The 24655-nt window shown below is 44.7% G+C and overlaps 2 protein-coding genes across 2 annotated transcripts; both read left to right on the top strand.

The window, feature by feature from the left end:
- Positions 1-2388: 2388 nt before the first annotated feature.
- LOC311361911 (cytosolic 5'-nucleotidase 1A-like) lies at positions 2389-13462 on the top strand (the record flags this gene model as incomplete). Its single annotated transcript, XM_084481708.1, has 6 exons — positions 2389-2508; positions 3490-3657; positions 4068-4197; positions 11724-11846; positions 12232-12416; positions 13088-13462. The coding sequence occupies 6 exons, from the start codon at positions 2389-2391 to the stop codon at positions 13460-13462; spliced, it is 1101 nt and encodes a 366-aa protein (XP_084337834.1).
- Positions 13463-18056: 4594 nt separating this feature from the next.
- On the top strand, positions 18057-19665 carry LOC311362611 (interferon alpha-inducible protein 27-like protein 1). The gene is made up of 4 exons (XM_084482487.1): positions 18057-18178; positions 18311-18343; positions 18477-18638; positions 19330-19665. The coding sequence occupies exons 1-4, from the start codon at positions 18169-18171 to the stop codon at positions 19413-19415; spliced, it is 291 nt and encodes a 96-aa protein (XP_084338613.1). The 5' UTR covers positions 18057-18168; the 3' UTR covers positions 19416-19665.
- The last annotated feature ends 4990 nt before the right edge of the window (positions 19666-24655 follow it).

Here is a 24655-nt window from a genome sequence, read left to right as displayed (position 1 = left end):
CACGCTTCTAAAAGCAGTCCAATGACAGCAGGCAAGCGGTATTTGTAGAAAGCCTCTTTGAGTCTGAGTCTAGCCACTGCAGTCTCCCGCGCTCTCTCTCTCTCTCTTCTCTCTCTAACCATGGCTCTCTGGCTATTTCCCGCCACTCTGGGTGCATAGGGGAGGAGCCATCGGCTGCATAAAGAAAGGCAGGCTTAGAGTCTCGCGCCAAATGCCGGCGTTATTCAAATCAGCTCAGTGGGTGCGGCCCAACTGCCTCTGTGTTCCTCCTATTAACCCATTCAGTGCCCGGGGCTGTTTGGAACGCACACAAAGGAAACGTACGGTTGAGGCCTTTTGCCAGATAAGGGCCGACAATAACCAAAAGGCACTAGGCAAACTATTATGAGTATAAATACGAGTCCTATGACTCAATAATAGATTTGTTTGGGATTCTAACAACCACTGTTCAGTTTAATAACATACATCAATGTTCTGTGACACAAGTGCGTTTTGCTGTAGCCTCCTTCAAAACCCTTTTTTCTTAATGACACAATTGCTTCAAAATGCAGAGTTTCAAAATAACTTCCTTTTAAAAACTGTCTCAATTTGTTTCACATCCTCAATGTTTTGTCTAAGGATCCCTTCTGATATACTCGAACGTCAAGGCTTACCTATCATCTAGTGACCTCTAGCGGCCATGGATGGATGTGAATGCCAGGAAATGCGTTTAAACAAATTATGCGGATATATTTACATTTTGTTTCCAAGCAAAAAAACACCAACCACTGAATCCATACTTGAAAGCAAAGCATATATTCACTCTATAGTGGAAGTCTTATAGAGTATATATAATACAACCAAGCTACTACCACAAACAAGCTTTTAGCAGGCCCTAGCCAATCAATAAAAGATCACTGCACAAGATTCTCCAGGGAGTCTACAGGAAATTCTGGTCGCAAGGAGATTGATGGTGACCATGCCCCCTGCTTCAGATGGAGATCTAACAGTTTTTTCCAGTATTTTCCTAGTTTGGAAGTGATGATATTCAGATGTGTAATTTGAACACTTTGTTATTTTATGGCTGATATGACAGATCTTTGTCAGATGCAATGGCGCCCTCTAAAGGAGCCGTGGTCCCTTTATGATCCTCTCCCATCACTCCACCTAAATACACATTTTGATACCAGTATATCAGAATTATATTTTCAGATTTTGGTCATTATTGCAATGTCAATTCTAATAATATTGGCGATTGTGCTTTCAGGAGATATGATAAACAAAAGGTTAATTAACGTGTACACATCATGTTAAATCAAAACTTTTTAATTTCATTACCCAAAATGTAATACTATTTAATACTGCTAGCTTTCAATATGCTTACCTTCACCCTACTGATTATGATAATATGAGGTGGGGGTGCTGGGTGTCTGCATGAATGTTCGTTATAGTGGCTATAGAAGAGGAGAAAGACTATTAGTGGTTTAGCTTAGCTATCAATATCCCAGACGTAGCTGAAGGATATACATCACCCAGATGGCTAATAACTGTTTGTTGTGATGAAGAGCATACATCATGTCATTAGTCAGTCCTGTTGCTCAAAGTCAAAGCTAAACTTGATCTCGTCCCTACGTGCCTCACCAGTCTGATTGATAGGGAGGGGGAGGACTCTTGGAACACTCAACCAATCAGACCAGAAGTAACCCGAGTAACCCCCGCCTCCCCCTGTTGCTTGGCAACAGAGGTGGCTGATCCGAAATTCAATCTGTGGAGTGGAGGCTGCAAGGGCATGGATGAAGAGACATAATACGACATCATCATGATGACCAAAGTGGGTAGTCAATGACCGGGAAAGGAGTCCATTTCCCCACAGCGGCAAACCTGTCTCACACGTCACGAGTGTGACAATGTGTCCGCATGCAGGAACTGGGCAGGGTTAAAAAAAGGGGGGAGGAGCCACAGAATGCATAGAAGTCATTAAAAAAGGATGAGAGTGTGGGAGACACAGAGCGCATTGGAGTGAGAAGAAACACACACACAGAAACACCAGATATGAGCGGAGCCGAGCCAGGAGTCACCTCCCTCTCGTATCTCCCTCTCCGAAGCTCCCTTTCTTAATAACATCATCTCTCCCGCTCCCAACCCCCCTGCTCCGGGCAAATAGCTGGATGGTTCTGCTTGAGCGGTTTCCTGGTTCTCATCTCAGTGCACCACTGGGGAACCTATCGATGAGCTGATATGAACCGGTAGAGAGAGAGAGAGAGAGAGAGAGAGAGAGAGAGAGAGAGAGAGAGAGAGAGAGAGAGAGAGAGAGAGAGAGAGAGAGAGAGAGAGAGAGAGAGAGAGAGAGAACGTGTTGTCAGTGTGTTATATGAGCCAGCAGAACACTATTACTGGGTAGTGAGGAGGATGAGTCTCAACACTGGTTCCAAGCAGACGGTCACAGAACGGGGGTTGGTGAGAAATGGGAACAGTACCACAGACGAGAATGCATCCAAGCCTTCAACTCCCATTCGGAAACCCAAATCAGTAAGTATCATTTGCTTCTTTTAGATAGGCTGTGAGGACTGTAGGACTGAATATATCTAAAGAACACACTTAAGAATTGTTGTTTGTTTTCCCATCCTAGTACATACTGTAACATATACAGAGCATATTTAGAAAACAACGCTAGTGTACTAATTCTACAGATATGTATATGTTTCATGTTAACTGTTCAATGAAATGATGATTCATGTAAAATCATAGGCCTATAGGTAGGTGTATTTCCCCAGTCAGGAGATTGTCATCAACACATTTAGTCAAGTGTCTTAGCAGTACACAGGTTCTGGATTCATTTGATTAATCTTTGCAGAAAACAGACACCGCTACCATTTCTAAAAGGCCAGCTCATATTTTTTATCATGGTTGCTGAGTGACGCACTAGTATTGAAATAACAGACCAGCAGGCAGCCTTTCAGCATTGCAAACCTGGAAAACAGAGGCAAGTATTTCAGCAGTCTGCAACATTCAGTTGCCCTGGTACAGCAACTTTACAAGTTCTACCGAGAGGATGCTTCAAAACTTTTTCATTCTATTTTTGGGATCAATACATTCATACCATCCCCGCGGACACCGACCACAATAACAATTGTTTTCATATGCAGCGCCAGATAACAGCCTGCATGTGTGAACAACAACAGACTCCTAAAATAACAAACATCCCCTGTGTGGGAGTGTGTGAGGATGAGGGTTGAACTCAAGGAGTTATCCTGCGTGGCAACATGGAGCACCAGTTCACGTATCATGGTCTACAAACTTTGACACTAAACCGGTCTTCCAACACCACCACCACCCTGTGTCCATGTAATGGAGGAGCCCCAAAAAAGTCACCTGGGTGTTGTGTAGCATTGACATTGTTCCACACATATATAGGGTACGCTACAAGCAGTAGCACTTCATGCCGTTGGCGCTGGGTCCAGCAGCTTCAAAAGCCTCTCTTACCTGCCTCTCTCTATCCAACCTCCCAAGCCCAAGCCGGAGAACGCGGTCACCATCGCCGTGTCCCCCAGGGTGCTCTTCCACATGGAGAAGGAGCAGCAAATCTATGAGACGCAGGGCATGGAGGACTACATCAGGTTCCAGGTGGAGCACGAGACGGAGCCCTTGCGCCCCGGACCCGCCTTCTCATTCGTCAAGGTCCGTTAAAGTAGCCCACTGCATGTGTGCTGCACACCCCTGCGCCACCCCGGGGGCGGTTCAAATGTAGACATGTGTCGTCTTTACCATTTTTCATCATGCCATAACGTGTGGCAGCAAGCTCTAAGAAAGCTAAGAAAGAGCTCGCTGCCACAGGTTGCCACATGTCACCACCCCCCCCCCCCCCTTGCAAAATCACAAACCCGGTTTTTGCCGGCTGAAAGTTACTGGTAGTGGGACTTCAAGTGACATTTAGACCCATGAAGCTACATATATGTAACCCACATTGACTCTGACACACCCACACAACCAAACCTCCACACAGATACTAAGGCCGAGCTATGCACCCAACACCCCCCATATGGAGGGTTTGAACGGATTCGGGTTTTGTTTCTGGGTGTCGTCGGCAGGCTCTGGAGGCGGTGAACGTTCGCCTGAGGGAGCTGTACCCCGACAGCGAGGAGCTCTTCGACGTGGTGCTTATGACCAGCAACCACGCCCACGTCGGCTTGAGACTCATCAACACCATCAACCATCACCGTGAGTGGCCGATGGGGAACTGCACTATAAACACATCGTGCATGCACGGAATGGACGCCTGTGCAGTAACAGACCTGTTACTCTTTCCACTATGAAGAGATATGGACATTGTTGTTGCACTTTAAGTAGGGTCCCTGAAATGAGTGAATAATCTCTATTGAACACGTGGGTGACAAATTCAAGTTGATATTGTTTTGTGTGAGGAGCATTAAGGCAGAAGCATGGTGTTCTTGGTGCTTGGTAAAGCTGGAGTCCTCCATTCCCACAGTGGGGCTGACCCCATGACCCACTGCCTAACACGCACACACTTGGCAAAGATGTAATGAGTCAAGCCACTTCTGCATTTAAGTGAAGCGAACACCAGGGGTGCTATAGAGCAGTGGTTCTCAAACTTTTTATACCGTGTACCACCTCAGAAAATATTTGTCTCCCCAAGTACCATCATTAGGAACAATGTTATAAAATATAACAAACTACAGTAGTGTAGGCCTGCGGCCCTATTCTGCTACACACAGTTCACACCGGAGGCACATTTAGTCTTAAAAAATATATTATTTATTGTCAACTGTGGTCAGCCTGTTTGAAATGTAAGGCTATATATATATAATATATATTTGTTGTTGTTGTTGACAGTGTTTCCCACAGACCAGGTAGCAATGTGTGGTGCCCCCTGCAGGGTTGGCAACTTTTGGTTTTTTGCTGGAGTGAGACTCAATTTAGCAATTTAGCGCTCGTCCGAAGCAACAAGAGATCTAACAGGTATTTTTCTTTTTTTGGCGTGACATTTGTTGCGTGTGCGTGAGATATTTATACTTAAAAATTGCGTAAAAAAAAAAGCACAATCAATTTGTGGCACTCGTTGTTGGCGCTGTGCCACACATTGGTCTATGTATGGGAAACATGTATGTATGTGTGTATGTAGTAATGAATGATTTTTTGGAAACTCTTTTGCGTACCACTTAATAGCGCATCATGTACCACCAGTGGTACGCGTACCATAGTTTGAGAACCGCTGCTATAGAGCATAGAAAGAAGAGTGAAAGTAAAGTTGACAACACATTCAGTGTTGGAAAGTTACTAAGTAGTAAGTTCAATCAATTCTGATTGCATGCAAGCTCTTATCTGCGTGACTGGGTGTTTCACTTCCTTAGGCTTCAAATGTGTTTAAAGTAAACCCAATCATTTTGCTTGGGGCGAGGATCTGTAGGTGCACATGTCTGTAATGGTAACGACCTGAGGCAGAACATCTACAAACATAATATGGCTGACCAATGATTGGCAGGGACAAAGAACACAACGTGGTCAAAGGGTTAAGTCTGTCAATTATGCTGTCATGGCTTCGATCTTCCAAAAGGGAAAATAAACAAAGGACCAGTGGCGGACTCAAACTGAAAAAATAAAAAGGGCACATTCTGCACAACATGGGGCCCCACCAGCGTGCAAAAAGCTATGATGCATCATGTATGATGAAATAGTCCTCATCCTCATTAAGATTATACGGAAGAGGATTAGGGCCACACATAAGAAAAAAATTGAGTTCTGCCTTTATTCTCAAAGTCAGAATTCAGACTTGAATCTCTGAATTCAGACTTTTTCTCAGAATTCTGAGATTAAAGTCAGAATTGTGACTTTAAACTCTTGCTCTAGAGGGTACATCATCATAATTGATTGTATGGAGGGGCACCCTAAAGGGTAGGCTACTCAATAATTTTTTGCACGTGTTAAGGGCAGCCAATAAGGCACTTCCTCTCGTGTTCACCACTCTAGAAGGCACTTAAGCAACACTTTTTCAACCATGGAGGCACCAGACGGGCACTCATTAAGGCACGTTATCGAATTTTCTTCTTCTAAAGGGCACATAATTATAATTTGTTATGCAAAGGGGAAACCTAGAGGGCACCCAATAATATTTTGCACGTGTAAAGGGCAGCCAATAAGGCACTTCCTCTCGTTTTCGCGGTTGCCCCCCCTGCGTCCGCCACTGAAAAGGCCTACTTGCCATTCACACGGACGCGAAACCAGACTTCTCTCTCGTTGGGACCTTTGGGCATAAGCGACTGTGCCAAGGAGGTTTGCACTCATGGCCAGACTCGTGTTAAGCGATGTCAGTTCGATGCTGCCCCAGCCGATCGTATTGGAGGTCTGATAAAACATGGCAACTCACACACAAACTAAACCATTCCCGTAGCCGGTGGGTAGACACGCTAAAACGTCCTGTCCGGACACCAGCGTGTGTTGTAGGCTAATGTTATGCAAGCCGACAGCTCCCCCTAGTGGGCTTGTGTGTGTATGGACTCGGGCAGTCAACACGTGCCAGTCTTGTTATGTGACAACGCGTTCAATACATGCTTAAGAGACTCAGCTTGACTCTGTGTATTCTTCCATGCACATACACTTGCAACATGGTGTCAGAAGTGGTTTTGGAACCCAGAGAACATCCTAAGTTGCCTGTAAATGTTACAGAGTGCGTTTATTGGGTTTGCTAGACGTAGTTAGAAGTTTCAGTTAGCCTGTTAGCGTTAGCGCCGCGTGGGGAAGATGGCTTCAAACATTCCGCCACCGGAGCCCATGAAGATGACTGGGGATCTTCACTGCCACTGGGCTAGCTTTCGTTCAGAGTTTGAGGATTATCTGCTTGCAACCGGGATCGACAAGGCAGAGAAGCCGGTGCAGGCAGCAACGCTCAGGAGGCTGATGGGGAAGGATTGCCACCATGTTTACAAGCACAATCTGGGACTCACGGAGGAAGAGCAGAAAGACGCAGGTGCGATACTCGACAAACTGGGGCAATACTTCACACCCAGCAAAAATGTGATCTTTGAGAGGTATGTTTTTGGAAACCTTAAACAAGAGGATGGGGAGTCAGTGGATGCTTTTGTCACAAGACTGAGAGAGAAAGCTGCCACATGTGAATATGGAGCTTTAAGAGATGAGCTCATAAGGGACAGGCTTGTTCTGGGAATAACTGATGAGGGCGCCAGACGACGCATGCTAAGAGAAAAGGACCTTAAGTTGGAGGGGGCTATTGACATTGTCCGTGCAGTGGAGGTGTTGGACAATAAGTTAAAATCCATGTCACTTAGCAGCTCTGTGCCTGGGGAGAGCATCAATGTAGCATATGGACAGCGACCAGGACGGAGACCTACCGGCAGGCCATCCGAGTCCGCCAGCACATCAGCACAGCCACAGAGAGGCACAGGTGGATGCAAGTACTGTGGCACACCACACAGACGGGGGCGAGACCTGTGCCCCGCATTTGGAAAGACATGTCGCTTGTGCGGCACTGCTAATCACTTTGCCAAAGTTTGCATGAAAGGAGGCCAGCAAGCACGTCAGTTGAACGCTGTGGATGACCCGTCGCTGGGGGACCCGGAGGACTACGGCCGCGATGAGAGAGATGTGTACACGGCGGAGAGCTTGGGGGCTGTGAACACTCAGAGGAAAAAGTGGTTTGTAAACCTGCCACTCCACAGAGGGGTCCAGAGGTGCCAGCTTGACTCTGGAGCCACCTGCAACGTGATGAGCATGGAAGACAAGATGAGACTGGCACCTAAAGCTCCTCTTCAGAAAAGTCTTGCCAGACTGAGGCTTTACAACAGTGAGTGGATGAGCTCAATTGGCGTGTACAGCACACAGTGTGTCATCAGGGGCAAGACACACAGACTGGATTTTGAGGTTGTGTGTACCAGCCAGAAGCCTTTGCTTTCAGGGGAGACGTGTGAAAGACTGGGCCTGATGCGTTTCACCATTCCCGAAGAGCTGAACAAAGTGGAGCACTGCAAGGCAGGTGAGCTGACTAGAGACTGTCTTATCAACACTTACAATGACGTGTTCACCAGCCCAGTCGAGTCACTGCCGGGTGATATTCACTTCGTGTTGGACAGCACTGTTGTGCCCGTACAGTGCGCACCAAGGAATGTCCCGGTGGCCCTCAAGGCGGCTGTTAAGGCGCAGCTGGACCAGTACGAAAAGGATGGACACTTAACCACAGTCACTGAGCCCACAGACTGGATAAGCAATCTAGTCATAGTGAAGAAGCCAGACAAATTGAGGCTTTGCATCGACCCTAAGCCCCTTAACCGAGCCCTGAAGAGGTCCCATTACCTCATGCCCACTTTAGATGACGTGCTGTACAAGCTGCCAAAGGCGCGCGTCTTCACCCTGGTGGATGCGCGCGACGCATTCCTGCAGTGTCGCTTGGATGAGGAGAGCAGCCTGATGACAACGTTCTGGACGCCGTGGGGTAGAAAGCGTTGGCTGAAGCTCCCTTTCGGTGTGTCAGTCGCACCGGAGCTATATCAGAGGAAACAACATGAGCTGCTGGCCGGTTTGAAAGGGATTGAGCCTATAGCGGATGACATCCTTGTGGTCGGCTGTGGGGACACAGAGGAGGAGGCTGTACAAGACCACGACGCAAACCTCATTGCTCTCATGGAAAGATGCAGGGAAGTGAAGCTGAGGCTGAGCATCAAAAAGCTGCAGTTTCGTGTGAGGGAGGTCCGCTTCCACGGCCACGTACTGTCGGCGGAGGGCCTCAAAGCTGACCCCGAGAAGGTCAGGGCGGTCCTCGACATGCCAAACCCCACGGATGCAAAGGGCGTTCAGCGGTGTGTCGGCTTCGTCAACTACTTATCGAGGTTCATGCCCCGCTTATCAGAGGTGTGTGAACCGCTGAGAAGGTTGCTGGACAAAGAGGTGCCGTGGCACTGGTTGCCCAAACATGATGCTGCTATGACGGAGATCAAGACGCTGGTCACGGCGGTGCCAGTACTACGTTATTACGATGTCAGCAAGCCAGTCACCATACAGAGTGACTCCAGTCAGACCGGGTTGGGCTGCTGCCTGCTTCAAGGGGGGCAGCCGGTCGCGTTCGCCTCCCGAGCGCTAAACCAGACGGAGCAAAACTATGCACAGATTGAGAAGGAGTGCTTGAGCATCGTATTCGCTTGTCAACGCTTCCACTACTACCTATATGGGAGGGGTGATGTGACTGCAGAGACCGACCACCGCCCGCTAGTGTCAATCTTCTCTAAGCCCCTTCTCAGTGCACCAAAGCGCCTGCAGAGCATGCTCCTTACACTTCAGAACTACTGCCTCACAGTGGTGTACAAGCCAGGCCCTGAAATGTACATAAGTGACACGCTCAGCAGGGCTCCCACCCCACCACAGAGAATGGACATTCAGTACAGACGTGAAATGGTCTGCAGTATGCAGCAGGAGCAGTGTGACACAGCAGCCATTCAGCAAGCAGACTACCTCAACGTCACTTGCCAACGCCTTGCACAGATACGGAAACACACAGAGGAGGATGTGTGCCTTCAAACACTGAAGTCAGTCGTGCTGGGCGGATGGCCAGAACACAAAGAGGAGAGCCCCATGGCCATCAGAGATTACTGGGCCATCAGAGATGAGATAAGCGCACAGGACGGTGTGCTTTTTAGGAGCCAGCGAGTCATCATTCCGAAATCTATGCGCCCAGAGATGCTGAGACGGATCCACTACAACCACGTGGGGGGTGAGGCTTGTTTCAGACAGGCCCGCGATACTCTCTACTGGCCAAACATGCAGGGAGAAATCAAAGACTATGTACAACAGTGTTCTGTGTGTAACGAGTATGCACACGAGCAACAGAAGGAGACTATGATGTCACACCCGCTCCCCACACGTCCCTGGCAGCTGGTGAGCATGGACCTTTTCAGCTACGCAAGGCAGGATTTCCTGCTCATGGTCGATCACTATTCTGACTTCTGGGAGATCGATCTACTTCCAGACCTGTCTGCTGGTACGGCCATCAGAAGGTGCAAAGCGCAGTTTGCAAGGTACGGCATCCCTGACCGGGTCATTTCAGACTGTGGAGGTCAATTTGACTGTGGAGAGTTTCGGGTGTTTGCGAGGGAGTGGGGCTTCGAACATGTCATGTCCTCCCCGAGACACCCAAAGGCTAATGGCAAGGCAGAGTCTGCAGTGAAGATTGCGAAGAGCCTATGCAGAAAAGCAGACCGTGCCGACGAGGACCCCTGGAAGGCCTTTCTGCACTGGAGGAACACGCCCACTGAGGGCATGCACAGCAGCCCAGCACAGCGACTGATGTCACGGAGGCTGAGAACTCTTCTCCCTGTGGCCGACCAGCTGCTAGAGCCTCAGGTCACCACTGGGGTCACAGACAGGCTGAGAGTGAAGCGTCAAGCAACGAAGCTGACTTACGACAGATCTGCGAGGGATCTGCCGGAGTTGAACGTCGGCCAGCCCATCAGGATGAAACCACTCCCGGGTGACAGGACGGGCCGATGGAGGAGAGGTGTATGCTTACAGCAGGTGGGACCGCGGTCCTATCTCGTCAACGTAGAGGGAACCGCGTATCGTCGCAACAGGATCGATCTCCGACCAGCAGAGGTTGACCCCCCACAGCCAGCAGCTCACGAAGGACGGCCACCTGAGCAGCCTGTGGACGCGGGTGCAGCTGACGGGGGCCATGCAGGCGGGGCCAATGCAGAGGAAGTCGTCAGCAGCCCTGCGACGTCTCCAAGGTTATCAGCCCTGAGGTCACCGCCATCTCCCTCACGGGCTGTGTCCACACCATGCCGTGCGTTACAGGGCCGGGCCTGCTCCCGGAGCGGGAGGCATATTAAGCCTCCGGACAGACTTGACCTTTAGGTCATACACTGAGCTGAGACTGACACACACACACATATGCGGGACAGTGGTTTATTGTTATTGTTAAAAAATTGTTAAAAAAAAAAAAAAAAAAAAGATGGTTACTTCGAATGTTCTTATTCGGTTGTTTTGTGCATGCTTTGATACTGCTATTTTGTGGTTATAGTTCTGCAAAGGTCCTGGTTCATATTGATTTACTGTCTCGTCTTTATACACTATTTCTATTGCACTATTTTGACATGTGGATATGAGCACTAATGTTCTAATGACTGATTCTATCCAGGTTATTGTTTTGTATTTTGTTATACTAAAGAAAGGGAGATGTTGTAGGCTAATGTTATGCAAGCCGACAGCTCCCCCTAGTGGGCTTGTGTGTGTATGGACTCGGGCAGTCAACACGTGCCAGTCTTGTTATGTGACAACGCGTTCAATACATGCTTAAGAGACTCAGCTTGACTCTGTGTATTCTTCCATGCACATACACTTGCAACAGCGTGCTTGGACAAAGTTTCTGTCAAAGGTTGAAATCAAACCTGGGTAGAAGACTGGCCACTGTAGAAATACATTTGTTAAAATCATCTTCTGAAACCTTCATCATGTCACAGTTAAATGAGTTTCTCTCCGAGTCCGGACAAGAATCGCCATAGAATATCAGGAAACCATGCGTAACTCCACCACTTGGGCCGCGATCGAAAAGTATATTTATGAGCAACGTTTGCTACAGTCCATTGGGTAGGCTGGTAGACTGATCTGTCCAGCACACATCTAGGTGGACACGCCCAGTTGTGATGATCTCACACCTGGTGGTATAATATGTCACCTTTAAACCCGACCAATGCATTTTACTTTGGTTTCTTCATGTTTTTTTTTAGAGTTGTTCATTGAGCGCTTCTGCATGACTGGAGGAAAAAGTCCTATTGGCTACCTAAAGGCCTATCACACCAACCTTTACCTGTCTGCCGACTCAACCAAAGTTAGAGAGGCACTGGAAGAAGGTACGTTGCTTCGAATGAACTGTGTGGGCTGTGTGTCAACATGGACAGTTATTGACAATTCAAGTTAGTGTTGTTGATATGTAGTTCGCATAGCGGGACTTTTAATTGTAATGCATACTATCGCCAGCAGATGGCCCCAAACGATTCGTACCTTCCAAATATTTTTATGCATAAGCTACAAAGCCTATTTTCATTGCACAACACGTCGATATAAAAGTAATTCAGTATGCTCTAATGATCGAAAGACGTTGTAATGTGTATTGATGTATTATCCTACTTTTCAATCAACATTTTCATTCCCCTGGGCAGTTTTAGCAGTTGGCTTAAGTCTTAGCAAAAATTGATCTGGACAAATCTGCGTGCATGTTTCGCGCCTCTCCACCAGGGATCGCTGCGGCCACCATGTTCGCGCCGGACAAGATGACGGAGGTGTCGGAGGCCCAGCTGCGCGTGGCCTTCGACGGCGACGCGGTCCTCTTCTCCGACGAGTCTGAGCGGATCTTCAAGGCCCACGGACTCGATAAGTTCTTTGAACACGAGAAGGCCCATGAAAACAAGCCACTGGACCATGTATGGCCGAGAGATATATTCAGTACCTTTTTTTTAAATTATTAATCCTGAAAATGTACTGCATGTCATGCGCACAAATAATCACAAAGCAGAATTGATACACGATTTGAAAAAAGGTTCCCAGTTTTGCGGTTTCAAGCTGGCTATTCTCTCCGAGCCCCACCCACTCAAATTAAATCAACATTTTAGATTTAACATGAGATTGCTCAACACTGTTGAATCACAATGAACCTAGAGCCTTGAAGTTAGTGCACATAACAAAATGTCATAAGTGCACAAAGAAAGAAGCAAAGTTGGCCTAGGACGGCAGTGCATCCTGAGAACATCGACATGACACCTCGCTGGTTTATCCAAGTTAATGAAAATGTTAACACTGCTGTTGATGAGCACTGGATAGCCAATGCAATTGGTTACAAGCAACATTTAGGTTAAGGTCTACATTAAAAAATTTGAAATGGTTGGATAAGGTATGGACTAGAGATTAGTTAAGTGTAGGTATTAGGTTAGAGATGGTTATGGTTAGGTAGAAAGTTGGAGATGTTTTAGTAAATGTATAACGTTAGAGGTGGTTCAGTTAGATATAATCATTTTAGCATATATTAAAAATATCTGTACAACATTGATCCTAGAATTGTGGTTTCAGGCGCCAACTCTTTCTCTGCTTTTCCCAGGGGCCGTTGAAGGGATTCCTGGAGGCTTTGGGGAAGCTGCAGAAGAAGTTCTATGCCAAAGGCCAGCGGATGGACTGTCCTATTCGCACTTACTTAGTGACTGCTCGCAGTGCAGCCAGTTCAGGGACCCGGGCTCTAAACACTCTTCGATCGTGGGGCCTGGAGATCGACGAGGCTCTTTTCCTGGCCGGGGCCCCAAAAGGGCCGATGCTGGAGAAAATTCGGCCCCACATCTTTTTTGATGATCAGATGTTCCACGTGGAGGGAGCAGCGGAGCTGGGAACAGTTGCATGCCACGTGCCCTATGGCATCGCTCAGAGAGTGGGCCCCAAAAAGCAGGTTAAGGACACAGAGACCCCCATGGCAGCCATTTAGTGTGGAATCTGAGTAGCATTGGGAAATTAAGAGGAAGTAGTTTTCTTGTGCTCTTATTTATTTAAAACATGAATGATTACTCGTACATGGACTGGATAAGGCAGTAATGATGTCCTTTGACAAGCTATTTGAACCATACTCAACATGCTAATATAGTTACAGTATACTTTCTGCATCCGTCCATTTTGATTAAATGAAAATGACCTTTTAACATAGTGTGATATTCAATTCTCAGGACATGGCAGCAACAACTACATGGAAAATATTATATGCAATATGAACACGGGAATATGAATATTAATGGTCTAGTCCATTCATGTAACCCCTGTGACAATTTACATCCTGAACCTAAACTCAAGCACAGCATAACACATAGTAAGGTAAAAAAAATGGGTCAGTAACAAACATTATTTTTACAGCCATAAATTGTACTTGCTAATTTTATATCAATGTGTCGGTTCAACTGACAACGTTACCAAGGGGAAAAACCTTTAGCCGACTGTTAGACAAAACATCTCGTCATGGCAACGTTTACCAACACCTGAGAACAAGCGTTGTAGATCTTTTAGTACATACGTTTGTCGTCCTGGATAAGCATAAGGGGAGTGTTGTTACACTGGGCTGCAAACATTTATTTTTTGTATGGAGACTTCAGCCACGGGACTGTTTGGGAGGGTAAATCTGATTAATTTCAATTACCCCCTTGATCGCAACGGCACATTATGATGTAGGAGTAGGAGAGCGTTAGTTTCTGCACCAAATAATTATTTTCATATTCTAAAATGCATATGTAATGCGTGTGGATGATGGCTGGTTTAAGCAACCTCACGTGTCCGGAGTCAGTGATTAGACTCTGGGACCGGGTGAGGCTGCACACCCGTTGCACATTGAGCAATCAGTGTGCACATGTTAAACCAGCCATCACCACACACACTAAGGAAGATCTCCTGCATCGCGACAGGGAGCACTGGGTCCAGTATCATGGTCTGCAAACTGTTACACTAAACCGGTTTGCCATCATCCTGTGCCCCTATCTGGAGGAGTCGAGTAAAGGCCACCTAGGTGGTGTGTAGCATTGTCTTTGTTATGTTAATATAGCAAAGGGGTTTTAACTACCTAGCTCTACTCTTGCTGTGTTCAAGGCAACTGGAAAATTAAACCACTATACGCCTAACTTCCTTAGGGCCTGGTGTTTAACCTTTTAAAATATTGTTGCTCTTCTTAAATACTGAATAAATGAGCCAAGATGATGTATATGCACACTTATTTTTTAATGTGATTTAGTTTAATTGGCTACATTTTTAACATGTTACAATGTTGTTTAACAACGTCAACTGACACTTAAAATGAGTCACTATAGCCCCATTCTGATGTCTAGGATCGTTAGGGCACATTGGGAAACTTGATGAATTACTAGTACACAATTCACCCAAAAAATTTAAATGCTGTTTAGCCTAATTTAGCAAAAAAGTAAAGCATTAACATCTGTTTGACAAGATGGGAGCGTATCAATTAAGTTGCAGCTGATTTTATAACCGTACAGCTGCTTTCAGAGCCAGTGCAGCTGCTCCCCCTACACTAGCAGTTGCAGCAGTAGCAGCTGTTCCCAGACCAGCCGCACCTACAACCAAGAGAAACATAATTTTGTAGAGACACCACCAAACAACTTGTTTGCTTTACCTTATTCCATTATCGTCCCACCAAAAATGAAGTAAAAAACTGAAAATATGAACTTGATCAAACGGATACTGCAATGGGTTCAACATGACCTAATGGTTTGGACAATGGGCAGAGAGAGGCAGGATAGTCTGCTGGTTTGTCACTCATGTTCTCCTGTTGGTTTGAGCTACCCTTCGTTCCAGGTTACCTTCAGTCAAAGTTGTTGGTAGTTTGACCTCACCTGGACACGCATGCGCCATATGCTCCACACACCCACACATTGCTTCACTTCTGATGACCAACGTTCATTCTTTAATGTTATTGGTGTTTTTTTGATTACTTAAGAAGGACATATCCTTTGTTAAGTTGTTTGTGTGAACTCCCTTTTATAGGCCCCAATAGGCTAATGATGATCAGTTAGCAAGTGCCTTTGTCTTGAGTCGCCACACATTATAGGCTTACCTACTGACTGCAACACGGCCACTGTAGTGCCCGCTGCCACCGCTCCTCCGTTCGCTACGGCAGCTGCCGACATCATGCCGGCGGCCCATGACCCAGCGGTGACTCCGGCCGCGGTGAATCCAACGGCCCCCAGAAGTACCGGGGCAGCGAGCAGGGCAGCACCTCGTAACAGAAAAACAGACAAACTGTTAGAAACATGATAATTACATGGAAGGATTTTAACACATAGCATATGATATCAAAACTATTATTAAAACTATTACTACGATTTACAAGCAAATTGTTTGACAGGCTTCATTTTAAGCAACGCAATGACTTCCAGAGATTGCTTACCAGCACCAAGTGTACCAACGACTGCGGTAGTTACTAAAAAAAAGAGACAAAAACAATCTTTTTATAGTTGTATTTCTTTTTAGTAGGCCTATAGGTCTAGTATCAAACATGCCGTTCTAAACGCTGAATAAACCTTTCTACCAAAAATGTTAAAGACAAGCTACTCACAAAGACCCATGTCGACGACGTTTTGTTTATTGTGTGTGTGTGTGTGTGTGTGTGTGTGTGTGTGTGTGTGTGGGGGGGGGGGGGGGGGGGGGGGGGGGGGGGGGGAGTAGACGCCGCATTGGCTGCTGGGCGCAAGAAATGCGGCCGCCATCTTAGACCGGACATACTCGCGTAGCAGCAGAAGAAACAAGATACCAGAGCACTGAGCAGCAAATTCCTGCTCAAATCGGCGGACAATCGCAAACAGGGCTCTGGGGATTACTTCAGGAGGAGACACAGTTTGGCATCGACAACCATCATCCTGACTTGCTGTCATTGGTTGTGTCTGTGTTTCACAAGATAAAGGCTGCACCACATTGCCAAACTCGCCTCTCTTGAACTGCAGAAAGGGAGCACGAGAAAGAAGCTCTGCAAAACAGTCCTCTTTCAGGGTTTTTTAGCTCATACAAAAACGTTCATGTGTTTATATATAGATATCTAATGTATTAATATATTGTTTATGTATGCTATGTATATATTTATATATAGCCTAATCATATATTGTTTCTTCGACTTATTAAAATAGCTGACTTTACTGCCCCTATCTGTTTCTGCTCCTATCATATTTATAGTGTGTGATTTGCAAAATACCTATCATAGCCTATATCACATATAGGGTGACCAGACGTCCCCGTTTGGGCTTGCCGGTCCCTGGCTAAATACAGAAAAACGTTTTGTTTTTGAAGACACATTAGGTTTTTCAATCAGATTGCTAGTCAAACTGGAAATGTCTCAGTTTTCCCCCTTTTCGGGGATTACGTTCCCAGTTTTGATCTCGGACGTCTGGTCACTTATCATATATCAGAATTACTATTACTGTCAAGTCCACTATGAATATTAAAACACGCCGATGTCCTGTATCATAGCTACATGTATGACCTTTGCAGCAAAAAAACTGCGTGAAAATCAGTTTGGTATTCGGTGAGGTTTCATTAATTAAATGCGCTGACAGTTCATTGCACCATGTCAAACGATTACACTGAGTGGAGCGGTCGACCGGTCCAAGATGGCGGCCCCACGGCTCGTCAGCGCCAGTAGCCTAGCGGTCGATGCGGCGTCTACTCGTATTACGTCTATAAGGAGGACTGGGGGAAGAGAGAAATAGAAAACGGAAATACATAAGCGCAACACAGCAAAGCCCTCGATTCTGAAGATTCAGGAGTTTTATTTGTCACATACAGTGAAATGAAAAGGGACTGATGCCACCTGGCGGTCGTTCATTATATAGCTTTCGTTTCTCGAGAAGCGAAACTCTTGCCATTTAAAGGTACCACGAGGAAATAGAGCAGAGCCACTTGTGTGTGTCCGTTTTCCCTTGAATACACAACCTTAAGTCCTGTTCATGCTTAAAACAACATAGAATGACGACAGAGACGGAAAGATAAAGAATGCATACAGGTTGCTGGGCATGTTGGTGTGATAAGTAAATAACTTCTGATCAGTTGCGTTTATAAAATCGGTTTCAAGTAGATTTTCCCATGGTCAAGTTTCAAATAATACAGGGACTATAAGCACAGCATTGTGTGGACAGTGGAAAGATGAAGAATCTGAATGAACTGTACCCTTTATATGTAGCCTATAACCAATGCACAGCAACCTAGTCCCATGGGGGTTTAAACTTGCCTGGAATGACTAGAATCTGTTTAATTCAATCGCAAGGGCATGAAATAAAATGACAAAATATTTATATATTATCAATCATCACACAGTGTTGACTTGGAAAGCTTTATTAGTGTATAGTAAAAAGTCATCAGGCAGATGATGGGTTCTGTTGGGAGTTGTGCGGGGAAACGGACACACAAGTGGCTCTGCTCCATGTCCTTATTGTAGGCATACCTTGAAAGCAATATAATGAATGACCGCTTTGTGGCACCAGAGTAGAGCGCTCTGCTGTGTTTTGCATATCCAGTAAAACCATGCGCTCATTGGGTATATAGCTTTCGTTTCCTCTTTCTCCCTTCTCACACCCTCCCTCCCTCTCGGTCTCGGCCCAAATAAAGGGAAAACGGGTAGTGCCTTGGTCCTACTTGTCATCTCTCTGCAAGATGGGTATTCGTAAGTAGCTTGTCTTTAACATTTTTGGTAGAAATGTTTATTGAGGGTTTCGAATGAATTATGTTTTATAGCCCTATAGCCTACTTAAAAGTAATGCAAATCTAAAGATAGTTTTTGTCTTCTTTTGTCTAGTAATCGCAGCTGTCGTTGGTACAATTGGTGCTGGTAAGCCATCTCTCGAAGTCGTTGCGTTGTCTAAAAATAAAACCTGTAAAATAAATAATATCCAACGTGTTCAAATCCTTAGCCATATAATGATCATGATGCTAAGTGTGTTTGTCTGCTGATCTGTTACGAGGTGGTGCCGTGGTCGCTGCCCCTTTCGTTCTGGGGGCAGTTGGATTCACCGCGGCAGGAATCACCGCTGGGTCATGGGCTGCTGGCATGATGTCCGCAGCTGCCGTAGCGAACGGAGGTGCGGTGGCAGCGGGCACTACAGTGGCCGTGTTGCAGTCAGTAGGTAAGAATATGCGGCGGCTCAAAATAAACCCACCTAATCTGTTGATGATCATTAGCCTATGGAGTCTATGAAAGGGAGTTCACACAACTTTTCAAAGGATATTTATTTCCTTCTTAACTTGGAGTAAACAATGTACATGCACACCATTAAAAAATGGTTGATAATGGTAAAATGGTTGGAAACAAATAAAGTGAAGAGTTATAAGACAATAATGTGATCAGGTTTGAATACATTTGAGATCAAATATAGAAAAGCTGAGCTGTTCTGTGTGTGTGTGTGTGTGTGTGTGTGTGTGTGTGTGTGTGTGTGTGTGTGTTGGTAACTTGGAAAGGTATGTTGTTGACCTTTTTCCTTCACATCTAGTTAATCGAAATAGGCTCACAAAATGATTAGGCTTATACCTTTGGACTCCTTTGAGTCTCAGATTTGATATGGCGTATTGATTTTGCAGATAGCATGTGTTGCCAGATCATGGCCAAATCATTAGGTCAGGTAGACCCCAGGCAGAGAGGTACAGATAGATCATCAAAGGTTCGAACCATAGCAGGATCTTTTTGATAATGCTAGCTCAGATTTTGTAGGTTAATTACATTTTTGGTGGGGCAATAATTCAATTTATCATTGTATAGAATGTACAAATAATAGTTGTTGTATGGAGTATTTTCATAATTGATATCTCTCTTGGTTGTAGGAGCGGCTGGTCTGGGCACAGCTGCTACTGCTGCAACTGCTAGTGCTGGAGGAGCAACGGCAGCTCTACTGGCTCTTCTCATCTAAAATCAGCCGCAACTTGTCCAACCGATTTGTTCATTAGTTTTTTGCATTAGGCTATACAAAGGCCTTTAAAAACAATCCTTGCTAACATTGGAATGGGGCCAGTGTATCATTTTAAGTATCTCAGTTAGTATGTCATTTTAAGTATGTCAGTTGACAAAATGAAAAATTCTGAAGCCAAATTAGTTTCTCGTTGATTATGCTTACGCAATGTAGCCATCTAAACAAAGGTCAATAAAAACATTACAGCATATTTATTGTCTTGGATCATTTGTTTAATATTTAAGGAAGGCAGCAAAAAAATGTTAAATTCCAGGCCAGAGGGAGAGTTCAGCATATTGTGGCTGAATTTCAAAGCTGTCCTGAACACAGCAAGAATAGAGCTGGGTAGTTGTTGGAACACCTTTGCTTTATAAACACCTGGACTGGTTACCTTTGATTTCCCAATGCAGAGCTCAAAAGAAAAAATAGAAGGGGATGTTTTAGTGTGCTGTCTATCAAATGATAATACTTTTAAGTTGAAAAACCCCACACTAGCAATATGTTTGGTTTGACATCAAAAAGGTTAGTTGAATGAAAGTTAATTTGGTTACATTAAAACACCCAGCTCCGCTAGCCGTTCTTCCCTGGACTACACAATCTTAAAACAACATAAAAGAACAGTCTAAACTCACCTGGAATTACTATAATCTGTTGAATTGAATTGCAATGGCACCAAATAAAATAATTACACAATAGGCCTATGTTATATATCACACGCAATGTTGAGACTTTCTTAGTATAAAGTAGTATAAAATATAGTATAAAGTTAGTATAATCAGGAGGATGATGGGTTCTGTTGGGAGTTGCCATGTATCCTCATGTAAATTCACGTCATGACATTCTCTACTTCTGCACATGACACTGTGCATGGACATCACTCACATTCTTATTGTGGGAGTAACATGCATTGCTATGCCTGATTGTTATGATCAAAAATGTTTTTGTCTTTGATGGGAGTTAAGTTAAGTGTTAACTATGCATTGCTTTGTTTCAACCATGCTCATGTGCTGGTAAATTTCCACTCTGCTGTTTACGTGTTTATTTGCCTTCACTCTGATCTGTTCACCCTGAGATGTCTTGAAGGTTTTCTCTCAGTGCCCGTTCTCAAGCTGTGGAAAGTAACTCTAGTCAAGGGGCTACCAAACCTTTTCACCTCAATACCTAAAAGAGAAATTTGGTGTCTACCGGGACCCTAGCCTGGTCCTACTAGACTCTCGTACTTCATTTCATTTGCACAGAGTACTGAAGAAATTAAAATTAAGCGGAAGTACGTAGGCGGGCGGTGCCAGGCTACCGGGACCCAAGGTCTGCTGCAGAAATCTGAAAAATCTGAGTATCCATAATACACAGCATTTACCCTTGAACTCTTTGTTTTGACGTAAACATAACTATAGGATGCACTGTACTATCTGTGTCCCCCCCCCCGCCCCCACCTTCTGAAGTCGAAGAAAATCTCCCAATTGAAATCCATGGATTTAAATGTCCTTCTGCGTAGCACGAAAAAGTCAGAGAAACGCTCCTATACAAAAAGCATGGGTTTAAATGTCGTTCTGTGTAGCATGAAAAAGGTCAGAGAATCGTGCTCTGGGACATGATAGAATAGATTCATTTCAGTTTAGGTATTAGGTTAGAGATGGTAAAGTTTAGGGTTATGGTAAAGTTTAGGAATCTTTAAGAACCAATAGAGACCCAAATCAGGAGGAGAAAATGGAAATGGATAGGCACACACTCAGAAGAAAAAACAAATAAATTACAAAGCAGGCCCTAACATGGAAACCACGAGGCAAGAGAAAGAGGGGAAGACCTAGAGGCACCTGGAGATGAACCACAGAACAGGAGATGAAGACGGAAGGGCTGACATGACAACAACTGGATTGGAAGGCACAAGACCGAAGAGGATGGAGGGGTTTCATCGATGGCCTATGTTCCCTAGGGAACTTAAAGGCCTAACTAACTAACTAAAGTTTAGGGTTATGGTACGTTTAGGTGTTAGGTTAGAGATGGTGACGTTTAGATAAAAGGCTAGAGATGGTAATGTTAGGTATTAGGTCATAGATGGTGAAGTTTTGGTGAAAGGCTAGAGATGGTAAGTTTAGAAATTGGGTTAGGTTGTAAAGTTGATAGTGACCCAGCTCTAGCTGTGTTCATGACAGCTCTGAAATTGAGCCACGATATGCTGAACTCTCCCTCTGGCCTGGTATTTAACATTGTAAAGCATCCTTGCCCTTCTTAAATATTGAATAAGACAATAAATATGCTGTAATTTTTTTTATTGAAAGTTTTAGATATCTACACTGCGTAAGCATAAGCAACGAGAAACAAATTTGGCTTCAGAATTTAGTTTAACAAAGTCAACTGACATAAATGATACACTAGCCCCATTCCACTGTTAGCAAGGGTTGCTAAGGGAAATGGGAATTGTTTTTTTTAAATGCCATTGTGTATGCAAAAAACGAATGAATAAATCGGTTGGACAAGATGAGAGCATATCGATTGGCTGATTTTAGATGAGAAGAGCCAGTGGAGTTGCCATTGCTCCTCCTGCACCAGCAGTTGCAGCAGTAGAAGCTGTGCCCAGACCAGCTGCACCTACAACCAAGAAAGACATAAATATTATGAATGAAAAAATACACCACAAAATGACTTGACGCCAAAAATGTAATCAACATTTTGAACATTTTAACTTTTGATGATCTCTCTGTAACTCTCTGATGATCTCTCTGTAACCTGACCTAATCATTTGGCCAATGGGCAGAGAGAGGTGGGGTATCCAGGTGATATGTCAGGTGATAGTCAGGTGAGATAGTCAGGATGGTGGGAATGACAAACAGACTTTAAATACTTTGGCACAGGTGCAAAAACACAGGTGCATGTGGCGAAGTATTTAAGTCTGCTGGTTTGTCATTCTCTCTCCACTTGGTTGGTTTGTGCTACTCTTTGTGCCAGGTTACCTTCAGTCAGAGCTGTGATTAGCTTGACCTCACCTCAACATGCATGAACCATATACTCCACACACATTGCTGTGTGTGGAGCGCCTGGTTTTACTAGACAGCACAGCAAAGCGCTCTACTCTGATCCCATCATTCATTATATAGCTTTCGTTTCTCGAGAAACATAGCGTCTGATCAATTGCGTTTACATATCTTAAATAAAAAAGTAGTTTCTTGCATGTTTTCATTTAAAATAATACAGGGACTATAAGCACAGCATTGTGTTGACATTGGAAAGATGAATAATCTCACTGAACTGTACCTATTTTCTATATAGAACCAATGCACAGCAACCTGGTCCCATGGAGGAGCAGTCTAAACTCGCCTGGAATGACTATAATCTGTTGAAATCAATCGCAAGGGCATGACATAGAATGAGAAAATATTTATATATCATCATCACACGCAATGTTGACTTGGAAAGCTTTATTATTATATAGTAAATATCATCAGGTGGATGATGAGTTCTGTTGGGAGTTTGGGAGCCATATATCCTCATGTAACTTATCAAGGTGGTCCTCAAAACATTCTCTATTTCTGTACAAGACACTGCATGGACGTCACTCACTTGTCTTGTTATTATCAAGAATGGTTTTGTCTCTGATGGGCATTTAGTTAAGTATTCATTATATATTGTTTGTTTTAACCGCGTGCATGTGCTGGTAAATTTCCACTCTGCTGTTAAGGTGTTTACGTGCTCAACACTGCATGCAGAATCTGAACAATTAACCTAGATCTCTATATTGACTAGAGATTGGGTAATTTAAGGTCATTTATTTGGTTTAAGATTGGTTAATTTAGGTATTAGGTTAGAGATAAGTTTAGGTATTAGGTTAGAGATGGTGAAGTTGATGGTTAAGGTAGTCTAGGCAGTAGGTTAGAGATGGTTCAATTTAGGTAGTAGGTTGGAGATGGTTTAGTAAAGGTATAACGCTAGAGATGGTTCACTTAGAGGGCTAGTTTTAAATAAAACATTTAGCATTCACAAAATATATCTCTGTACAATAAATACATTGATCCCAGTATTAATGTTTCAGGTCAGGCGCCAACTCTTTCCCTGCTTTTCCCAGGGGCCGTTGAAGGGATTCCTGGAGGCTTTGGAGAAGCAGCACTTAAGCTGACCCCACACTACAAGATAAATGTCCCGATATCGGGGCCGATTTGCCCCTTACGAGAATCGGGGTGGCGTTCCCATGGCAGCCGAATCGGGACGAAAATCGGCCAAGATTATCCTGTAGTGTGGGGTGTTCCGTCTTGTGTTCTAATCTTATGTCGGATCGGAGAGCAAAAATCGGCTGCGATTCTCGTTAAGTGTGGGGTGTACTCCGACTCAAAAATCGCATAAGATAAAAAAATCGTGTAGTGTGGGGCAGCCTTTAGTTGGTGACGGCTCTGGGCGGCTAGCAGAGCTGGGTGTTTTAATGTGACCAAATTAACTTTCATTCAACTAACCTTTTTGATGTCAAACCAAACATATTGCCAGTGTGGGGTTCTTCAACTTAAAAGTGTTATCATTTGATGAGACAGCACACTAAAACATCCCCTCCCATTTCTTTCAGAAGCCTCATCTGACCCACATCAAATGAATGTCCATAACAGAATAAAAAATGTCCAGAGCTCTGCATTGGGAAATTAAAGGTAACCAGTCCAGGTGTTTATTGTTATAGCCAAGGTGTTCCAACTACCCAGCTCTATTCTTGCTGTGTTCAGGACAGCTCTGAAATCCAGCCACAATATGCTGAACTCTCCCGCTGGCCTGGAATTTAACATTTTAAAGCATTGCTGCCTCCCTTAAATATGAAATAAATTATCCAAGACAATGAATATGCTGTAATGTTTTTATAGAATCTTGTTTAGATGACATTGTGTATAGGCATAATCAACGAGAAACAAATTTGGCTTCAGAATTTTGTTCAAGGTCAACTGACATTCTTAAAATGATACGGTCACTAGCCCCATTCCAGTGTTAGCAAGGATTGCTAAGGGAAATGGGGAAAACTTGAGGAATTATTTTGAAAAATATGCCATTGTGTAGCCTAATGCAAAAAAAAAAATTAACAAATCAGTTTGACAAGATGAGAGCATATTGATTAAGTTCCGGCTGAGTCTAGATGAGAAGAGCCAGGCCAGCTGCAGTTGCTCCTCCTGCAGCAGCAGTTACAGCAGTACCAGCTGTGCCCAGACCAGCCATACCTACAACCAAGCAAGACA

This window comes from Micromesistius poutassou, assembly GCF_964030765.1.
Source record: "Micromesistius poutassou genome assembly, chromosome: 17".
Taxonomy (NCBI): domain Eukaryota; kingdom Metazoa; phylum Chordata; class Actinopteri; order Gadiformes; family Gadidae; genus Micromesistius; species Micromesistius poutassou.
Note: the sequence above shows the minus strand (reverse complement) of the source record. Positions and strands in the feature narration are given on the sequence as shown.

Coding starts and splice junctions, on each gene's coding strand:
- LOC311362611 (XM_084482487.1), top strand. Junction 18,344..18,476: donor CGTTGGTACAATTGGTGCTG/GTAAGCCATCTC, acceptor ATCTGTTACGAG/GTGGTGCCGTGGTCGCTGCC. Junction 18,639..19,329: donor GGCCGTGTTGCAGTCAGTAG/GTAAGAATATGC, acceptor TCTTGGTTGTAG/GAGCGGCTGGTCTGGGCACA.